General features: G+C 35.8%; 1 protein-coding gene across 1 annotated transcript; it reads left to right on the forward strand.

Moving 5' to 3' along the window:
• Positions 1-1,839: 1,839 nt before the first annotated feature.
• On the forward strand, positions 1,840-23,581 carry LOC145898278 (uncharacterized). The gene is made up of 26 exons (XM_082986709.1): positions 1,840-1,906; positions 2,669-2,722; positions 3,894-3,995; positions 4,218-4,250; positions 4,881-4,982; positions 5,039-5,122; positions 5,202-5,237; positions 6,216-6,251; positions 6,505-6,570; positions 7,262-18,877; positions 18,937-19,059; positions 19,127-19,295; positions 19,360-19,478; positions 19,541-19,630; positions 19,693-19,823; positions 19,889-20,044; positions 20,143-20,463; positions 20,818-21,036; positions 21,105-21,224; positions 21,275-21,412; positions 21,476-21,585; positions 21,651-21,858; positions 21,921-22,065; positions 22,142-22,305; positions 22,467-22,634; positions 22,737-23,581. Exons 1-26 carry the CDS (start codon positions 1,840-1,842, stop codon positions 22,950-22,952), a joined length of 14,793 nt encoding a protein of 4,930 aa, XP_082842835.1. The 3' UTR covers positions 22,953-23,581.

Here is a 23,581-nt window from a genome sequence, read left to right on the forward strand (position 1 = left end):
GTTCAAACTGCGGTTCTCGACTTCGACGTACTCAACCATTAACAAAACCTCCAAGCAAGCAATAAAAATATTGACCGTTTTTAAAGATATTGAGGATGCAACTTTTACGGTTTTTGACTATTTTCAGAGAGGAATTTGTTTATGTATGACGATAATTGTTAAGTGTATAACAGCCAAAAAGTCACGCAATATTACTAAAGTCACGCAATATTAATAAAGTCACGCAATATTAATAAAGTCACGCAATATTAAAATTAAACTGTACAAAAGTCACGCAATAGGCATTATGAAATGGAAGTAAAACACGGCTCCAGTATAGGTTAGGACGCCCCAGCAACATCAAAAAGGTGCAACTCTTGGGAACCTCTGGGGTAAAGATGTTACGGTGTTTTAAATTCCATACTATTCTAGCCTTACTTATTTTTAGCGATTATATATAGCAGCGATTCCCAATCTTTAAAACAATTTCGACGCGTACCACCTGGTTGAGTGCTACAAAGTAACCTAGGGGATTAAGTGACAAACATATTGAGATCACTTAGATTTTTTAAATTCGAACTATAACTGCAAATTATGGAAAGGTGCTCGCGTACCACAAGTTCGGAAACAATAGTGATTGTTTGCTATTCAGTGGTATTACCATGCACAGTTAGAGGTTGGAGCACGCCAATGTGACATCACCTCAGGAAGTAAATTACAATGATTGTGTCTTACGTAGGCTACGAATGACGAGTAACAATATAAAGGTAGGTTGCAACAGGTAGTTTTCATGGGTTTTCGAGCTAGTAAAACGATATTTGGATTTGCAGTTGCTTTGTGTAATGAGCTGGAACATGGAGCACTTTTTCGTGATTCTGTTTTTCTTGACATCAAGCTTCAACAGCCTCTGTTTAGCAGGTAAGTGGTTTCCACCAACACCATATCTTGACTTTACTCCCTGTTAAAAGGAGTATAATTCAAACTTCGCATTGCTTTATTTTATTATTCTCTTTTACTGCAATTTGAAGCGGTGTTGATTTTAACTCTATTGTACCTGTTTTCCTAATTTGTATGGAAAGGCGATATTGTAGCGCTTGTGTTTTGCCGCTACACAAATGCTACAGTATACAGAAAAGCCTTTGAAATATTACTTTCATTATGGCTGATAGTGAGATGATGATGAAATTTCAGTGTTTACAAAAAACAGTAAACAAAATACATCAATACATGCATAATAAATGAAAATGTCTAGTAAATAATTTTATGAGAAAACGTTAGTCAACAGTTAAATTTCTGTTATACGATACCCAAAACTGAAAGAACAAACATACAAATTATTGTCAGGGACAGGATGGTCATTCATATCAAGTATTTTGTTCAAAATGATGTTTATTCATAACATTTAAAATAGGTACAAACTATTCTAGCTCTTCTAGGTACAAACTATTATCCACAGCGACAAGTGTATTATTTTATAACATTCATACATATAATACATCCTTATACTTCAATACGACCAAAACTTAGTCATCTATATACATTGCTATGCACTAATGGTGACTCAGCGATTACGCTCTTTTGTCTTCCAAAATATTGCAGTGCCTCTATCGATGACGAATGTATGATGAAACAGCGCCGTTATGTGACCACACTCTTTTCATGACAGCGCACATTAAGTTATAAAGTGCAGTCTATATCGATTGCGTGGGCAGCACTTCGAAATAAATCTTAAATTTAATACACCGACAGAAATGAAGACACGACTGGGCGCTATATGAATCCTTACACTTACAAAGACGTAACCCGACCCATATACATGAATGAAAACCTGATCGGGATTCGAGACCATGCAGGATATCCATGGGTTTAAATCCCAGCGTGGTAAAAATTGAGGCCATTGAAAACATGGAAAAGAAAAAAACAAGAGGTCACAGATCATGTTATGTCCCCCCCAACCCAAATAATGTGGGTGTAGCCCACATGTCCCCTGCGTCCCCGGAGATCTCAGCCCAAGCACAGGGCCGACCAGCGATTTCAGCCTAAAGCCATGGAACTGTAACTATTGGAACTTTATCAACTGTTGTATGGTCAATTTAAACGGAAATGAGTGCAGATGTGGATAGCCACTTGTTTACATCACAAATAGATAAATTAAATAAAGATTAAGCACAAAAATGCGTGTACATTCTGAGCTTATCATTGCAGCAAGCAGTTACAAGGTTTATCATGTCTGTAAAATGATCAATTCAGTTAACACACGGCCCACGCCCCTGCAAACATCAAACTTTTAGAACTCAACATTTAGAAGCAGAGGCGTATGGACAGCTCAATTTTTTTCGCCCACTTTTATTGGTTTTGCTTTTTGAAACATCGCCCTATGCAATAGAATAAGATATAGCGTTCTTGTTAGGCAAATTATTTCGCAAACATCCCGTCACAAATTGGACATTTCGGAAAACCCAAACTCCCAAATCTTTAAAAGAAATAATTAAGGGCCTCTGTCTGGTTGTTCAGAAGCATGATATTCGCATGCGGGCCGTTTGTGCGAGGCTACTTCACAATCGGATTTAGCTATTTGCATAAATGTGATTGTGACGTAAAGGATACGTCACATACAAAAGCATTACCCGCCCTGGAAGTTAAGGTAACAAACGGTAGTTTTGCGAATCTACAAATTTTGTATTTGCAGGCACCACCGATGTCACATTAACCACAACTGAGTCGAGCGGAGACACAACAACGAGTAAGTATTTATTCGGGTTACTGCAGCGTTCAAATGGGTTTGCTCAGCTGCTATGACTCAACTAAAGTCTGATTTGCGTGTTCTTGCTGTAGACCACTAACTGTACTCCGTGAGTAGATTTTAAAATTATTGATTGAAAAACGCGTAGCAAATCAGTTGGCGTGAATTAAATTGTCCAAGCGCGTTGAGCGACTGAGCAAGTTACGACGAGTAACTACAGTGCACACGTACCTTCAACCATGAAGTGTAGTGATAACGAAATAAATAGCACTTTTGTTGTTAGTTTCCTCATTTATTTATTATCACGTCGAACGCTTAAATCTTATAATTAGCATACAATGTATAGTTGTCATGCGTCAAGGTTTGCCTTTTAGTGTTCAAATCGACATCAGGGAGAAAAGAAATGAAGTGCCAAAATATAGGACACATCTTATTTTGTCGGGTTAATGGTAGCGGTGCCAATGTATTACCGACACTTCCCGCAAGCTGGCACACCATTACAAAAAACGTGTGCATTAGTTTTTTGATAATAGTTTGCAATGGACAAGTAGATATGTGCGGCAGATCAAAAATATTGTTACGCCCATTCTGTCCGCAAAAATATTTTTTCCTCTCGATCATGGGATACCAAATCAATGGTTTTAGCGGAAAATTTAAAATTAAGAAATATTTGAGCTCCAGATGATTGTTGCAAAATGTCATATTAATTCGACTGAACCCATACCAACGGACACATAAAACATCGCGTACCTACAATGGTACTGAGGGTTATCACATATTTTTTTCATAGGCGTAGCATCTATTTAATGTCACCTACAAATTACAGCAGCTGGGTTTTAAAATATAGTTGGCTTCATTTGTAAGTTTGCAACATGGGTCAACCCCTTGGCCAATCGGTTGATATTATTGTTCAAACCATTTTGCATCATAACAGCTACATATGCAAGTGGTATGTTTAACGTTATGTCAACCAACCACCTCACTTTCTGTACTGTAAAGTTTCTGTATTTTTACAAATTAATAAACGTGCTGTATCAGTCTATATACGTGTACAAGCTAAATTTTATTGATTGGCACTGTTTTGTAAAAGACTAACTAAATGAAAGTTTAAATGAAAATGTTACAAATTTTCATTTGCCAATAATTAAAGATATTTTGTTTTTGTCATGAGAACTTTCAACTGAAGGTTCTGGTTCAACCACAGAACAAGCTAGTATTGATCCTACATCTTATGGAAATTTTGAGCCTGCAACCACTCCTAAACCTGCTTCTGGTTAGTACATAGGCAAATGTCAAATAGCTTTGTGGCAATATTTCTCTGTTTTTTTGTTTCTGATACAAGTGAGAGCCCTAATTTGTCAATTTCCCACGTACAAACTACTTCTGTAACACCTGCAAGCACTGGATACACAGGTTGTTACTAGTGCTCCTACATCTTACGCATGCTTTTCATAATTTGACCATTACATGACATGTTTTTTTACTGCTTTAACAGAGACTTCATCTCCTGAAAGCACTGGATACACAGGTTGTTTATTTGGTGTTAGTATTGATAAAAATGTAGTCAAGTATTTGTTTTTGTGCAGCAGTTTTTTGAGATTGTGCAATGTAAAATAAGTTGGTTTTCTAGAAAACTGTGGTTGATCATTTTTTAACTAAACATAGTTTTACCAAAGCTTTGTTCTTCAGCACTTAACTTAAATGAACATTCTGGTTTGAATCTTTTCTAAATCAACTTAACAAATGTTGTGACCTTTTCAAGGAGTGATTTAAGCTTGTAAATTTGTTTGTCAAAAAAAATCATGATTTACATTTTAGAACATAATATAGCTTTACATTGGGATAGCATTTACAGTAGAATTGCATGTTTCCCCTTGGCCAATCGGTTGATATTATTGTTCAAACCATTTTGCATCATAACAGCTACATATGCAAGTGGTATGTTTAACGTTATGTCAACCAAACCACCTCACTTACCAAATAAAGTTTCTGTATTTTTACAAATTAATAAACGTGCTGTATCAGTCTATATACGTGTACAAGCTAAATTTTATTGATTGGCACTGTTTTGTAAAAGACTAACTAAATGAAAGTTTAAATGAAAATGTTACAAATTTTCATTTGCCAATAATTAAAGATATTTTGTTTTTGTCAAAAGAACTTTCAACTGAAGGTTCTGGTTCAACCACAGAACAAGCTAGTATTGATCCTACATCTTATGGAAATTTTGAGTCTGTAACCACTCCTAAACCTGCTTCTGGTTAGTACATAGGCAAATGTCAAATAGCTTTGTGGCAATATTTCTCTGTTTTTCAGTTTCTGATACAAGTAAGAGCCCTAATTTGACAATTTCCCACGTACAAACTACTTCTGTAACACCTGCAAGCACTGGATACACAGGTTGCTACTAGTGATCCTACATCTTATGTATGCTTTTCATAATTTGACCATTACATGACATGTTTTTTTACTGCTTTAGCAGAGACTTCATCTCCTGAAAGCACTGGATACACAGGTTGTTTATTTGGTGTTAGTATTGATAAAAATGTAGTCAAATATTTGTTTTGTTTTTGTGCAGCAGTTTTTTGAGATTGTGCAATGTAAAATAAGTTGGTTTTCTAGAAAACTGTGGTTGAACATTTTTTTAATAAACATAGATTTACCAAAGCTTTGTTCTTCAGCACTTAACTTAAATGAACATTCTGGTTTGAATCTTTTCTAAATCAACTTAACAAATGTTGTGACCTTTTCAAGGAGTGATTTAAACTTGTAAATTTGTTTGTCAAAAAAAATCATGATTTACATTTTAGAACATAATATAGCTTTACATTGGGATAGCATTTACAGTAGAATTGCATGTTTCTGAAGATGCCACCACACTGTTTGTTTTTTGTTTAATGGAACATCGTCAATGAAATCTTCTTTGAAATGTTGACCATTTTCCACCACATGTTTTTTTTTATTTTGCAATAAAGTTAGGTCTAGACATAAAATGGCTTTTCCTTTGTTTCATTTCCATAGTTTTAATAATTTCATTCGTTCATACACATTTTACTTGTAAAACTTTCAACTGAAAGTGCTGGTTCAACCACAAAACAATCTAGTACTGTGTCTACACCTTATGGAAATTTTGAGTCTACAACATCTGTCAAACTTTTTGCTTCTGGTTAGCATATAAGATATTGTCAGAAGAGTTTTATTCATAGTAAACAGTGGTTGACCATTTTACAATGAATATAGACTTACTAAAGCTTTGTACTTCTGTATTTAAACCAAGTAAATGTTCTGGTTTGAACCCTTTGTTTAACAACATTAGAAATGTTTGCCACATAAGGGTTACCTGTCATGTTGTGTGCTTACACATCTCTGTATCTTGATCACAATGTGCCCATTCCAACTTATGAGATCCGATCAGCAATATGTACTTGTTTTTGTTTGACGTACCTCATCTAATTTGGAGCAGGTGGTAAAGTTTGATGTATACTTTGTGTAGAAACTTCTCCATCACATGAAAGCACTGGATACTCAGGTTAGATATGTGCTGTTAATGTGGATGAAGTTGAAATAAATGATCAAAACAAATATATATACATATCTATTTTATTGATAAGTTACCATGCGGCAATGGTAACTTTTAAGTCCCTACATAAATATGTTAACTATTGATAAGTTACTTTGTAGAAAGTTTTCATTACCAGTTTGTCCAACAATAAAGAGACCGTAGACATGCTTAAATAATGTCCTCAAAAATTGTTATTCTGCCACTAATTTTCTGTGTACAGGTGAAGGATTAACTGCAACTTCTGGTTTAACCACAAAACAATCCACTGATTCTACAACTCATCAAGGTAATTTTGACTCTTTTTCTATAGGTTGGTTAATGTCAGGTTTGCTGCATTGCTTGCCTTGTTGCTTTGATGAATCAAACATGTCAACAGCCACATAATCGGCTACATCACAAATTTTTTTTCCGGTTGATTATGTTTATCATTCTACAAATGGGTTGACTGTTATATGTGGTTGACTGTTATTTGAGCAGTCTATGAAACTTTCCTGTACTGTAAAGTTCAAATGACTGATATATAATAAAGTTTTCCTCAAAGTTTTCACTGTGATTACCGAAGTATGACATCTTTTTTGTACACTTCCTAAGGATTGATCAAAAAAATCAGCTGCGATTTTGCTTTACCGTGCAATAGTGCTTTTTATACGAAAAAACGTTGAAAAACATTTAGTTTATATAGTTTTTTTAAATGTCATGTTGTAGACATTTCTTTTGTGTGCAATTACTGAAGTTGAACATGCAGTGGTTGATATTTTAGAATTACCTAGATTTTCTAAAGCTTTGTTTTCAGCACTTTAATAAACTGAAAGTTCTGGTTTGAACCAATTCTGTAACAACACAACAAATGTTTGCCAACTTCTCGAAGAGTAATCACAGACTTTTTATCATAACTTTTTTGATCTTGTTTTCTTTTTTTTGGAAACCTTTATGAAAAATATAACAAACTAGAATTAACACCTAATATACTATTACAGAAACCAATATTGATTGCAATTCTGGCTTTTCTGGTTTTCGAACAAATTGTGAAGATGTAAATGAATGTGAAACCAATCTGGATAATTGCCATCATAATGCAGCATGCAACAACACAGATGGAAGTTTTGTTTGCAATTGCAATTCTGGATATACTGGAAATGGAACAAGTTGTGAAGATGTAAATGAATGTGAATCAAATCTGGATAATTGCCACCACAATGCAACATGTAACAACACAGATGGAAGTTTTGTTTGCAATTGCAATTCTGGATATACTGGAAATGGAACAAATTGTGAAGATGTAAATGAATGTGAATCAAACCTGCATAATTGCCATCACAATGCAACATGTAACAATACAGATGGAAATTTTGTTTGCAATTGCAATACTGGATATACTGGAAATGGAACAAATTGTGAAGATGTAAATGAATGTGAATCAAACCTGCATAATTGCCATCACAATGCAACATGTAACAATACAGATGGAAGTTTTGTTTGCAATTGCAATACTGGATATACTGGAAATGGAACAAGTTGTGAAGATGTAAATGAATGTGAATCAAATCTGGATAATTGCCACCACAATGCAACATGTAACAACACAGATGGAAGTTTTGTTTGCAATTGCAATTCTGGATATACTGGAAATGGAACAAATTGTGAAGATGTAAATGAATGTGAATCAAACCTGCATAATTGCCATCACAATGCAACATGTAACAACACAGATGGAAGTTTTGTTTGCAATTGCAATTCTGGATATACTGGAAATGGAACAAGTTGTGAAGATGTAAATGAATGTGAATCAAATCTGGATAATTGCCATCACAATGCAACATGTAACAACACAGATGGAAGTTTTGTTTGCAATTGCAATTCTGGATATACTGGAAATGGAACAAGTTGTGAAGATGTAAATGAATGTGAATCAAATCTGGATAATTGCCATCACAATGCAACATGTAACAACACAGATGGAAGTTTTGTTTGCAAGTGCAATTCTGGATATACTGGAAATGGAACAAATTGTGAAGATGTAAATGAATGTGAATCAAATCTGGATAATTGTCATCACAATGCAACATGTAACAACACAGATGGAAATTTTGTTTGCAATTGCAATACTGGATATACTGGAAATGGAACAAATTGTGAAGATGTAAATGAATGTGAAACCAATCTGGATAATTGCCATCACAATGCAACATGTAACAACACAGATGGAAGTTTTGTTTGTAATTGCAATTCTGGATATACTGGAAATGGAACAAATTGTGAAGATGTAAATGAATGTGAATCAAATCTGGATAATTGCCATCACAATGCAACATGTAACAACACAGATGGAAGTTTTGTTTGCAATTGCAATTCTGGATATACTGGAAATGGAACAAGTTGTGAAGATGTAAATGAATGTGAATCAAATCTGCATAATTGCCATCACAATGCAACATGTAACAACACAGATGGAAGTTTTGTTTGCAATTGCAATTCTGGATATACTGGAAATGGAACAAGTTGTGAAGATGTAAATGAATGTGAATCAAATCTGGATAATTGCCATCACAATGCAACATGTAACAACACAGATGGAAGTTTTGTTTGCAATTGCAATTCTGGATATACTGGAAATGGAACAAATTGTGAAGATGTAAATGAATGTGAATCAAATCTGTATAATTGCCATCACAATGCAACATGTAACAACACAGATGGAAATTTTGTTTGCAATTGCAATTCTGGATATACTGGAAATGGAACAAGTTGTGAAGATGTAAATGAATGTGAAACCAATCTGGATAATTGCCATCACAATGCAACATGTAACAACACAGATGGAAATTTTGTTTGCAATTGCAATTCTGGATATACTGGAAATGGAACAAGTTGTGAAGATGTAAATGAATGTGAATCAAATCTGGATAATTGCCATCACAATGCAACATGTAACAACACAGATGGAAGTTTTGTTTGCAATTGCAATTCTGGATATACTGGAAATGGAACAAGTTGTGAAGATGTAAATGAATGTGAATCAAATCTGCATAATTGCCATCATAATGCAACATGTAACAACACAGATGGAAGTTTTGTTTGCAATTGCAATTCTGGATATACTGGAAATGGAACAAGTTGTGAAGATGTAAATGAATGTGAATCAAATCTGGATAATTGCCATCACAATGCAACATGTAACAACACAGATGGAAGTTTTGTTTGCAATTGCAATTCTGGATATACTGGAAATGGAACAAATTGTGAAGATGTAAATGAATGTGAATCAAATCTGGATAATTGTCATCACAATGCAACATGTAACAACACAGATGGAAATTTTGTTTGCAATTGCAATTCTGGATATACTGGAAATGGAACAAATTGTGAAGATGTAAATGAATGTGAATCAAATCTGTATAATTGCCATCACAATGCAACATGTAACAACACAGATGGAAATTTTGTTTGCAATTGCAATTCTGGATATACTGGAAATGGAACAAGTTGTGAAGATGTAAATGAATGTGAAACCAATCTGGATAATTGCCATCACAATGCAACATGTAACAACACAGATGGAAATTTTGTTTGCAATTGCAATTCTGGATATACTGGAAATGGAACAAGTTGTGAAGATGTAAATGAATGTGAATCAAATCTGCATAATTGCCATCATAATGCAACATGTAACAACACAGATGGAAGTTTTGTTTGCAATTGCAATTCTGGATATACTGGAAATGGAACAAGTTGTGAAGATGTAAATGAATGTGAATCAAATCTGGATAATTGCCATCACAATGCAACATGTAACAACACAGATGGAAGTTTTGTTTGCAATTGCAATTCTGGATATACTGGAAATGGAACAAGTTGTGAAGATGTAAATGAATGTGAATCAAATCTGGATAATTGCCATCACAATGCAACATGTAACAACACAGATGGAAGTTTTGTTTGCAATTGCAATTCTGGATATACTGGAAATGGAACAAGTTGTGAAGATGTAAATGAATGTGAATCAAATCTGGATAATTGCCATCACAATGCAACATGTAACAACACAGATGGAAGTTTTGTTTGCAATTGCAATTCTGGATATACTGGAAATGGAACAAGTTGTGAAGATGTAAATGAATGTGAATCAAATCTGGATAATTGCCATCACAATGCAACATGTAACAACACAGATGGAAGTTTTGTTTGCAATTGCAATTCTGGATATACTGGAAATGGAACAAGTTGTGAAGATGTAAATGAATGTGAATCAAATCTGGATAATTGCCATCACAATGCAACATGTAACAACACAGATGGAAGTTTTGTTTGCAATTGCAATTCTGGATATACTGGAAATGGAACAAATTGTGAAGATGTAAATGAATGTGAATCAAATCTGGATAATTGTCATCACAATGCAACATGTAACAACACAGATGGAAATTTTGTTTGCAATTGCAATTCTGGATATACTGGAAATGGAACAAATTGTGAAGATGTAAATGAATGTGAATCAAATCTGTATAATTGCCATCACAATGCAACATGTAACAACACAGATGGAAATTTTGTTTGCAATTGCAATTCTGGATATACTGGAAATGGAACAAGTTGTGAAGATGTAAATGAATGTGAAACCAATCTGGATAATTGCCATCACAATGCAACATGTAACAACACAGATGGAAATTTTGTTTGCAATTGCAATTCTGGATATACTGGAAATGGAACAAGTTGTGAAGATGTAAATGAATGTGAATCAAATCTGCATAATTGCCATCATAATGCAACATGTAACAACACAGATGGAAGTTTTGTTTGCAATTGCAATTCTGGATATACTGGAAATGGAACAAGTTGTGAAGATGTAAATGAATGTGAATCAAATCTGGATAATTGCCATCACAATGCAACATGTAACAACACAGATGGAAGTTTTGTTTGCAATTGCAATTCTGGATATACTGGAAATGGAACAAGTTGTGAAGATGTAAATGAATGTGAATCAAATCTGGATAATTGCCATCACAATGCAACATGTAACAACACAGATGGAAGTTTTGTTTGCAAATGCAATTCTGGATATACTGGAAATGGAACAAATTGTGAAGATGTAAATGAATGTGAATCAAATCTGGATAATTGTCATCACAATGCAACATGTAACAACACAGATGGAAATTTTGTTTGCAATTGCAATTCTGGATATACTGGAAATGGAACAAATTGTGAAGATGTAAATGAATGTGAAACCAATCTGGATAATTGCCATCACAATGCAACATGTAACAACACAGATGGAAATTTTGTTTGTAATTGCAATTCTGGATATACTGGAAATGGAACAAATTGTGAAGATGTAAATGAATGTGAAACCAATCTGGATAATTGCCATCACAATGCAACATGTAACAACACAGATGGAAGTTTTGTTTGTAATTGCAATTCTGGATATACTGGAAATGGAACAAATTGTGAAGATGTAAATGAATGTGAATCAAATCTGGATAATTGCCATCACAATGCAACATGTAACAACACAGATGGAAATTTTGTTTGTAATTGCAATTCTGGATATACTGGAAATGGAACAAATTGTGAAGATGTAAATGAATGTGAAACCAATCTGGATAATTGCCATCACAATGCAACATGTAACAACACAGATGGAAGTTTTGTTTGTAATTGCAATTCAGGATATACTGGAAATGGAACAAATTGTGAAGATGTAAATGAATGTGAATCAAATCTGGATAATTGCCATCACAATGCAACATGTAACAACACAGATGGAAATTTTGTTTGCAATTGCAATTCTGGATATACTGGAAATGGAACAAGTTGTGAAGATGTAAATGAATGTGAATCAAATCTGCATAATTGTCATCATAATGCAACATGTAACAACACAGATGGAAGTTTTGTTTGCAATTGCAATTCTGGATATACTGGAAATGGAACAAGTTGTGAAGATGTAAATGAATGTGAATCAAATCTGGATAATTGCCATCACAATGCAACATGTAACAACACAGATGGAAGTTTTGTTTGCAATTGCAATTCTGGATACACTGGACATGGAACAAGTTGTGAAGATGTAAATGAATGTGAATCAAATCTGGATAATTGCCATCACAATGCAACATGTAACAACACAGATGGAAGTTTTGTTTGCAATTGCAATTCTGGATACACTGGAAATGGAACAAGTTGTGAAGATGTAAATGAATGTGAATCAAATCTGCATAATTGTCATCACAATGCAACATGTAACAACACAGATGGAAGTTTTGTTTGCAATTGCAATTCTGGATATACTGGAAATGGAACAAGTTGTGAAGATGTAAATGAATGTGAATCAAATCTGCATAATTGTCATCACAATGCAACATGTAACAACACAGATGGAAGTTTTGTTTGCAATTGCAATTCTGGATATACTGGAAAAGGAACAAGTTGTGAAGACGTAAATGAATGTGAAACCAATCTGGATAATTGCCATCACAATGCAACATGTAACAACACAGATGGAAGTTTTGTTTGCAATTGCAATTCTGGATATACTGGAAATGGAACAAATTGTGAAGATGTAAATGAATGTGAATCAAACCTGGATAATTGCCATCACAATGCAACATGTAACAACACAGATGGAAGTTTTGTTTGCAATTGCAATTCTGGATATACTGGAAATGGAACAAATTGTGAAGATGTAAATGAATGCGAATCAAATCTGGATAATTGCCATCACAATGCAACATGTAACAACACAGATGGAAGTTTTGTTTGCAATTGCAATTCTGGATACACTGGAAATGGAACAAGTTGTGAAGATGTAAATGAATGTGAAACCAATCTGGATAATTGCCATCACAATGCAACATGTAACAACACAGATGGAAGTTTTGTTTGTAATTGCAATTCTGGATATACTGGAAATGGAACAAATTGTGAAGATGTAAATGAATGTGAATCAAATCTGGATAATTGCCATCACAATGCAACATGTAACAACACAGATGGAAATTTTGTTTGCAATTGCAATTCTGGATATACTGGAAATGGAACAAGTTGTGAAGATGTAAATGAATGTGAAACCAATCTGGATAATTGCCATCACAATGCAACATGTAACAACACAGATGGAAATTTTGTTTGCAAGTGCAATTCTGGATACACTGGAAATGGAACAAGTTGTGAAGATGTAAATGAATGTGAATCAAATCTGGATAATTGCCATCACAATGCAACATGTAACAACACAGATGGAAGTTTTGTTTGCAAGTGCAATTCTGGACACACTGGAAATGGAACAAGTTGTGAAGATGTAAATGAATGTGAATCAAATCTGGATAATTGCCATCACAATGGAACATGTAACAACACAGATGGAAGTTTTGTTTGCAATTGCAATTCTGGATATACTGGAAATGGAACAAGTTGTGAAGATCTAAATGAATGTGAAACCAATCTGGATAATTGCCATCACAATGCAACATGTAACAACACAGATGGAAGTTTTGTTTGTAATTGCAATTCTGGATATACTGGAAATGGAACAAGTTGTGAAGATGTAAATGAATGTGAAACCAATCTGGATAATTGCCATCACAATGCAACATGTAACAACACAGATGGAAGTTTTGTTTGCAATTGCAATTCTGGATACACTGGAAATGGAACAAATTGTGAAGATGTAAATGAATGTGAAACCAATCTGGATAATTGCCATCACAATGCAACATGTAACAACACAGATGGGAGTTTTGTTTGTAATTGCAATTCTGGATATACTGGAAATGGAACAAGTTGTGAAGATGTAAATGAATGTGAAACCAATCTGGATAATTGCCATCACAATGCAACATGTAACAACACAGATGGAAGTTTTGTTTGCAATTGCAATTCTGGATACACTGGAAATGGAACAAGTTGTGAAGATGTAAATGAATGTAAAACCAATCTGGATAATTGCCATCACAATGCAACATGTAACAACACAGATGGAAGTTTTGTTTGTAATTGCAATTCTGGATATACTGGAAATGGAACAAGTTGTGAAGATGTAAATGAATGTGAAACCAATCTGGATAATTGCCATCACAATGCAACATGTAACAACACAGATGGAAGTTTTGTTTGCAATTGCAATTCTGGATATACTGGAAATGGAACAAGTTGTGAAGATGTTAATGAATGTGCATCAAATCTGGATAATTGTCATCACAATGCAGCATGTAACAACACAGATGGAAGTTTTGTTTGCAAGTGCAATTCTGGATATACTGGAAATGGAACAAGTTGTGAAGATGTAAATGAATGTGAATCAAATCTGGATAATTGCCATCACAATGGTACATGTAACAACACAGATGGAAGTTTTGTTTGCAATTGCAATTCTGGATACACTGGAAATGGAACAAATTGTGAAGATGTAAATGAATGTGAATCCAATCTGGATAATTGCCATCACAATGGAACATGTAACAACACAGATGGAAGTTTTATTTGCAATTGCAATTCTGGATATACTGGAAATGGAACAAGTTGTGAAGATGTAAATGAATGTGAATCAAATCTGGATAATTGCCACCACAATGCAACATGTAATAACACAGATGGAAGTTTTGTTTGCAATTGCAATTCTGGATATACTGGAAATGGAACAAGTTGTGAAGATGTAAATGAATGTGCATCAAATCTGGATAATTGTCATCACAATGCAACATGTAACAACACAGATGGAAGTTTTGTTTGCAATTGCAATTCTGGATATACTGGAAATGGAACAAATTGTGAAGATGTATATGAATGCGAATCAAATCTGGATAATTGCCATCACAATGCAACATGTAACAACACAGATGGAAGTTTTATTTGCAATTGCAATTCTGGATACACTGGACATGGAACAAGTTGTGAAGATGTAAATGAATGTGAATCAAATCTGGATAATTGCCATCACAATGCAACATGTAACAACACAGATGGAAGTTTTGTTTGCAATTGCAATTCTGGATACACTGGAAATGGAACAAGTTGTGAAGATGTAAATGAATGTGAATCAAATCTGCATAATTGTCATCACAATGCAACATGTAACAACACAGATGGAAGTTTTTTTTGCAATTGCAATTCTGGATATACTGGAAATGGAACAAATTGTGAAGATGTAAATGAATGCGAATCAAATCTGGATAATTGCCATCACAATGCAACATGTAACAACACAGATGGAAGTTTTGTTTGCAATTGCAATTCTGGATATACTGGAAATGGAACAAGTTGTGAAGATGTAAATGAATGTGAATCAAATCTGCATAATTGCCATCATAATGCAACATGTAACAACACAGATGGAAGTTTTGTTTGCAATTGCAATTGTGGATATACTGGAAATGGAACAAGTTGTGAAGATGTAAATGAATGTGAATCAAATCTGGATAATTGCCATCACAATGCAACATGTAACAACACAGATGGAAGTTTTGTTTGCAATTGCAATTCTGGATACACTGGACATGGAACAAATTGTGAAGATGTAAATGAATGTGAATCAAATCTGGATAATTGCCATCACAATGCAACATGTAACAACACAGATGGGAGTTTTGTTTGCAATTGCAATTCTGGATATACTGGAAATGGAACAAGTTGTGAAGATGTAAATGAATGTGAAACCAATCTGGATAATTGCCATCACAATGCAACATGTAACAACACAGATGGAAGTTTTGTTTGCAATTGCAATTCTGGATATACTGGACATGGAACAAGTTGTGAAGATGTAAATGAATGTGAATCAAATCTGGATAATTGCCATCATAATGCAACATGTAACAACACAGATGGAAGTTTTGTTTGCAATTGCAATTCTGGATATACTGGAAATGGAACAAGTTGTGAAGATGTAAATGAATGTGAATCAAATCTGGATAATTGCCATCACAATGCAACATGTAACAACACAGATGGAAGTTTTGTTTGCAATTGCAATTCTGGATATACTGGACATGGAACAAGTTGTGAAGATGTAAATGAATGTGAATCAAATCTGGATAATTGCCATCATAATGCAACATGTAACAACACAGATGGAAGTTTTGTTTGCAATTGCAATTCTGGATATACTGGAAATGGAACAAGTTGTGAAGATGTAAATGAGTGTGAATCAAATCTGGATAATTGCCATCACAATGGAACATGTAACAACACAGATGGAAGTTTCGTTTGCAAGTGCAATTCTGGATATACTGGAAATGGAACAAGTTGTGAAGATAAAAATGAATGTGAGTCAAATCTGCATAATTGCCATCATAATGCAGTATGTAACAACACAGATGGAAGTTTTGTTTGCAATTGCAATTCTGGATATACTGGAAATGGAACCAGTTGTGAAGATGTAAATGAATGTGAATCAAATCTGGATAATTGCCATCACAATGCAACATGTAACAACACAGATGGAAGTTTTTTTTGCAATTGCAATTCTGGATATACTGGAAATGGAACAAGTTGTGAAGATGTAAATGAGTGTGAATCAAATCTGGATAATTGCCATCACAATGGAACATGTAACAACACAGATGGAAGTTTCGTTTGCAAGTGCAATTCTGGATATACTGGAAATGGAACAAGTTGTGAAGATAAAAATGAATGTGAGTCAAATCTGCATAATTGCCATCATAATGCAGTATGTAACAACACAGATGGAAGTTTTGTTTGCAATTGCAATTCTGGATATACTGGAAATGGAACCAGTTGTGAAGATGTAAATGAATGTGAATCAAATCTGGATAATTGCCATCACAATGCAGCATGTAACAACACAGATGGAAGTTTTTTTTGCAATTGCAATTCTGGATACACTGGAAATGGAACAAATTGTGAAGATGTAAATGAATGTGAATCAAATCTGGATAATTGCCATCACAATGCAACATGTAACAACACAGATGGAAGTTTTGCTTGTCATTGCAATTCTGGATTCACTGGAAATGGAACAGGTTGTAATGATGTTGTTGAATGTGACTTTGATGTGCACTATTGCCATGAAAATGCAACGTGTACAAATACGGTTGGAAGTTTTTTGTGCAACTGCGTGAAAGGTTTTTCTGGCAATGGAATGTCATGTGTGGATGTAAACGAATGTCTTTTAGATGTGGACAACTGTCATAGTAAGTCATTGTGTCATAATACAATCGGAAATTTTGTATGTGAATGTTCATCGGGATATAGTGGAAATGGCACCACTTGTTATGATGTTGACGAGTGTGCACTAAACACGTACAAGTGTGTCAATAATTCCCATTGTACAAACACCGTTGGAAGTTACTCGTGTGATTGCAATCATGGATATACTAAGATGGGGAAAAACTGTTCGGACATCGATGAGTGCGTACAGTACACCGACAACTGCCATCGTCACGCTTTGTGTACAAACGTGATCGGAACTTTTCTGTGCTCTTGCTCAAATGGTTATTCTGGCAATGGGACGGTATGCGATGATATTGACGAGTGTGAGGATAGCCGTATTAACAACTGCAGTACAAACGCTTTGTGCAAGAATGAAATTGGGAGCTACGAATGTAAGTGCAACATAGGTTATACTGGCTCCGGAATTACTTGTAATGATGTAAATGAATGTTTGTCTTCTCATAACTGCCATGCACCAGCTTCCTGTTACAACACCAATGGCAGTTTTCAGTGTCTTTGTGATCGCGGCTTTTCGGCAAACGGAACTCATTGCATTGATTTAAACGAGTGCGAACTGGGTTCACATAACTGTGCAACTACCGCCACGTGCACCAACACCTTCGGTCATTTTACATGTGCTTGCAACGTTGGTTATGTAGGTGATGGAAAAACCTGTTCCGATGTAAATGAATGCACAAGTGGAAGGGCTACGTGCGATCGCAACGCTTACTGCACAAATACAGTGGGTAGTTATAGGTGCACGTGCAACAATAACTATCAGGGAAGCGGCAAGACATGTCAAGATGTAGATGAATGTGGCAGAGGAACACACACTTGTCATCCCGATGCGATTTGTACCAACCTTCCAGGTTCACACAGCTGCAAATGTAAAGATGGCTTTAATGGGAACGGGTTAAATTGCGTTGATGTCGATGAATGCTTGGTATCAAACCCGTGTCCGTCCCACACAACGTGCAACAACATTCCAGGTTCCCATCAATGCCTCTGCACTGATTTAGGCTTCGAAAGCGATGGCACGAAGTGTGTGAATGCAGACGAGTGTGCTCGTAAAACCCACAAGTGTCACGAGCAAGCCAAGTGCACTGATACTTTCGGAAGCTACACATGCTCTTGCAACGTCGGTTACTTTGGCGACGGTTTTAATTGCGCTGATCGTGACGAATGTTCAGAGGACAAACCTTGTCATGCCAATGGGGAATGCAGTAACACTGCTGGTAGTTTTGAATGTAAATGTCGTAATGGGTTTCAGGGAAATGGCTTCGTTTGCACGGATGTTGACGAGTGTTCCTTGGGAACCCACAACTGCCACTCCCTTCACGGGGTGTGTGTTAATCAAGTAGGGACGTTTCAATGCAGATGTGACCTTGGGTTTGCTGGAAACGGTATAAATTGTGTAGGTAGGTGACAAATGCACCGATTTGTAATAAATACTCGAGGCTCAGACTTCTTTTGTTAGATATTGACGAGTGTAACGAAAACACGGACAAATGTGATGAAAACGCTAAATGTGCGAACACTGTCGGAAGTTACACATGCACATGCAACCAAGGGTATGAAGGCAATGGAAGAGTATGCAAAAGTAAAACAAAATAACGATTTTTTTGGTTGAAACCGGGATAATGGTTTACAAATTTTACTGTTTTTAGGGTTGTATCTTCACGAATTTTCGCAAAACTTCACCACCACTGCTTCAACAAAAGAAAATGAGGTTACAGAGAACCTCAAAGGAAATCTCTTGCAAGCATTTCAATACAACAACAATGACGTCAGAAGAGTTTTTATCCGGAATGTTAACACTGACACTAAAGTAGTGAGGTATAAACTATAGAAAAAAGTAATCTTTTTATTTATTTATTTAGTTTTTTGTTTGTGCTTTTAGGTACCAGGTTCAGTTTTACAATGGATTCAAGCAACCCTCTGTTTTTGTGGACATATTTTTACGATATAGGAAGGCAAAACCAAGCATAGGTAATCTATTGCTGGAACTTCCGAGAACAGGTTTGGCCTTGATGCAGGTGAAACTAAATAACGTTAAGGTTACCTTACACAATCTGTTTCAGCTTCTTGTCAAAGCGGCAAAGTCAGTACCTTCATGTTTCGCGAAGTTGGCGTAAATAAGTTGAGCTACTCTGTGGAAGTCTGCCCCAAAGGTTTCTAAAAACTTCATTTTTCCCCGCTGATGGCTTAAAACTCGCCAAACCACTTTCTTCAGGTTACTCACAAGCATCCGTTCGATGTGTCCCAACAGAGAGCTTTGGGCCAAATGGTGAACTACACTCAACGAGGTTTGATGAATCAAGTTTGTCCTCAATCAAATGCGAGGTGGAGATCAAAGATATTAAGGTCACCGTTTTGTTTGTAACCAAAATGTTGCTGCATTTTGCTTAAATTAAAAATTTGTTTTTTAGATTAACAAAACGGATATCACACAAAAGGGCGTCGAGAAAGTGGCAAGTTCACTTCAGATTGTCACTTCCGGGTCAAAGTTGAAAGAAGAGGAAGTGCAGGAATCGCTGGAGGTTGTAGATTCCATCGGTCAAGCTGTTGAAGAAGGCAAAGTGGAGGTCGAGATTTTTTATGTGTTGTATATACTAGATTCCTGAGACTCCAAAAGGTATATACTTGTTAGTTGTATGTAATAATTGGCATTCTTTGCTTAAAGGTTACGGAAGCACTTTTGGTCAATGTTGTCGCAGCTACTTCGCATCTAACAGAATCTCTCGAGGCATTTTCCGCTCCTGTGGATAATGCAAATAATAACAACAACAATAATAATAATAACAACAACAACAACAACAACAATAATAATAATAACAACAACAACACCGATGGCACACCACCTAAGACCGTAAAGGATAAAAAGAACGAAACTGCGATTAAGCAGAAGATTGTTCATTCACTGAGTGTTCTTGCTCATAAAATTGTCTTGGAAAATACAACTTCACCGGTTCTAGAAATTAAAACGGAATCCATTACAATACGCGTAAGAAACAAGCAAATGCTAAGAATGTTTTTGAGAAGTACAGCTGTAAGTTTGGACTCGATAACCTGGGGTGAAAACTAACATTATTTCTAAGTAAGATTTGAAATTCTTTTCGGGCTGCGCCTCCTATGACGGCATAAATGAAACCTTTTTGTGAGAGGGAATAATGTCAATTTATTTCCAAGAAACATTTAATATCGCAACTAAAATTTAAAAGTTTTTTAAAAAAACGTAGCAACACAACTAAAATGGCAATTTAGCCGAGTAAACTTTTACGAAAAGAGTATTTTCAAAAGTTGCAATGATTCACGTGGATAGTTGCTACGTTTTGAAAATACTAGAAACTTTTTACAGGTCACAGAACAAGCAGAAGATGCAGCTCCTACTGATGTGTGGTTTGCACCAGAAGGTGAAGCAAGCCTGGAAAAACAAAGCGTTGTTCCTGTCAATATATCAGTTCCAAGTTCGGTTATATCTGAAGCATGGAAAAACACGAACGGGTCTAAGTTGAGAACTGTATTCTTTCTTCATGAGGGAGATTCCTTGTTTCCATCGGATAAGGATGTTGATTTTGTATGTTTGTTGTATTTTATTAGTGGAGTTAGCAAAACAAGCCCAGTTATTCTTCTATTACTTTTAAGGTTGTTACAGTAGAGGTTGGCGATGGAACAAAACTTGTAAATTTACAGCCACCAGTTTCAATAGAACATGCAAACGAACCTTCTCGATATGGCGAGAAAAACGGATCGACGGGATTTATGGTTGGTGTTTGTTGGAAATTCACTGCACAAGTAACGTATTCCTTTGTCAGGTGAAAAAAGTTCGACAACGGTGTGCATACTGGGATTTCGATGAGGTTAATTGGAAGACGGACGGTTGTTGTCTAGACAACACGGAGCATCCACCAGTCTGCAAATGCAATCATTTGACCAACTTTGCCCTTTTAGTGGTAGGCCTATGGCGTTTAGTTTTAATATTTGGACGATTGTTTGTCTCACACTCCTTTGTACAGTCTACAGATGAAGTTCCCGAGGACGTTGTGCTATCGACCATCAGTGATATAGGATGTGCGCTCTCGTTGTGTGGATTCATTGCAACTGTTATTCTCCACGTTGTCAATAAGTAAGTTGTTATGTAATGAGTAGAAGTAGCAGCGGAAGGATTTCTTTTAACATTTTTATTACAAGGGAACACCTGAAGAAAGTTCCACATCAAATTCAGCTTCACGTTTGCGTCAATCTCTTTGTCGCTTACTTAGTTTTCCTTTTCGGCATCTCCCGAGTTAATCAACCTGATTCATGCACAGCCGCCGCTGCTCTGATGCAATATACGTTTCTTACAAGCTGGATGTGGATGGCAGTTTACAGCAACAAACTCTATACTGCACTCGTTAAAGTATACTTCTAGTCTATCTGTTTTGTCATTTTTCTGTTCTAAATAAGCAGCCCTGTGTTTAGGTGTTCACGGTAGCCAGTAATAACTACATGAAAAAGGCCTGTGTGATTGCGTACGGTGTTCCATTGATTGCAGTAGGTTTAAATGTCGGACTTGCGGTCGGGTATTTTGATAAACAAATGAGCAACGAAGACGTTTGTGTGCAAAGTAAGTTCTGTCTATGTAACTGCCATACACGAATTTGCGTGACGTGAACACACGTAATTGTTTCGTCATCACGCAGGTGATCCACGATTTCTTCCATCAAGTTACCGAGCCGAGAACATGTGCTGGCTTGACGGATATTCACTTTACTTTGGATTTTTGCTCATAATTGGATTGGTTTTGATCCATAATATTGTAATTCTCACGCAAGTTTTGCGAAAGGCTATATTTAAACGGACAAAGGTAAACGTGTACGTGTTCTGTTTCAACGAATTGATCACAAATGCGCACGCCAGAAAGAGTCGAATTTAGTGACACGATTTTCATAAACCTTCTATTTGTGATAGGATTTATGAGTTATAAGTTTACTTTTAAAGTAATTTTGTGACAAAATTATATTTTAGATTCAATCGACCGTGAAAAAAGATAAAATCAATCAGATAATATTGGCTCTCTCACTTGCATTTTCCCTCGGTCTGACCTGGATTTTCGGGTTTCTCATGTTGTTGTCAACTGATCCAACTTACAACCAAGTGATGAACTGGCTCTTTGCTCTTTTCAACTCTTTCCAGGTTCAAAACAGAATTTAAAATCCTTTGCGCGTATTTTAACTCCCACCAAGTTATAGTTGTAGGTGTTTGAAGGTAAAACTGATACACAACTTGTTGTTGCAGGGTGTGATTGTGTTTTACATTACTTGCGTAAAAAGGAGTGACATGCTGAAATTCTGGTGGCCCCCGATCAGAAATCGCTTTTGGGGACTCAGAAGAACTGTTGATGAAGCTGTGGGGAGGGAGCCAACAGCTTATTCCTTGTCAGCTGCCACAAGGTCTACTGCACAAGGATCAAGCATCAATCAAGTCTATTCTACTGCTGAATACTTAAATTAGGGTAACCGGTTTACAATGCATTCGTTTATCGGTTAACACAAATATATATTTCTGAGTTACATATCGCCTTATAAAAATACCAGATAATCTAAGTCACTTCGAATGTTCTCTTTGGTACTGTAGTTATCCCGTTAGTTGTATATAAATGTCAACACATGGCGATTGTAAAGTTTATTGGGTTATGGGTATACAGTATGGCGAATTATGTTAAGTACTGTACTTTCATCACTTCAAAAAAGACGCTCTCTATCTAAGTCTGGGGGTTTTCCATAACCTCAAAATATCGGTTCGGCACGCGGTAGTTGATGTTCACGGTTGACTGGACTCTTCCAACCATCAAATAAATAACAAACTTTGAACCGAAAGCATGAATACTTCTGCTTGTGAAAATCGCCCATCTGGCAATAATGCTGCTGCTGTTTAATTCTATGTTGATATATTATCGTATGTATATTTATGTTGGTATATTATCGATTTGCTGTGTTTATTTGTCAGCCTACATGGAAGCAGGCACATAAAAAAAATTTCCGTGATCAATTAAAGGAGGAGAATCATACGTTAGGGAGTAAATTCCTATTGTGGATTTTTCTGAGTTACTTTGCCAGTTTTCATTTGCTCCTCACTTGGAT

The sequence above is a fragment of the Ascidia mentula genome, chromosome 4 (assembly GCF_947561715.1).
Source record: "Ascidia mentula chromosome 4, kaAscMent1.1, whole genome shotgun sequence".
Taxonomy (NCBI): Eukaryota; Metazoa; Chordata; class Ascidiacea; order Phlebobranchia; family Ascidiidae; genus Ascidia; species Ascidia mentula.

Excerpts from the sequence above, each read along its gene's own strand:
- LOC145898278 (XM_082986709.1), top strand. The coding sequence starts at position 1,840 with ATGGGTTTAAATCCCAGCGTGGTAAAAATTGAGGCCATTGAAAACATG. Across the intron at positions 6,252-6,504 it reads TGAAAGCACTGGATACTCAG|GTGAAGGATTAACTGCAACT; the intron begins GTTAGATATGTG and ends TTCTGTGTACAG. Across the intron at positions 19,631-19,692 it reads TGTGGAAGTCTGCCCCAAAG|GTTACTCACAAGCATCCGTT; the intron begins GTTTCTAAAAAC and ends CACTTTCTTCAG.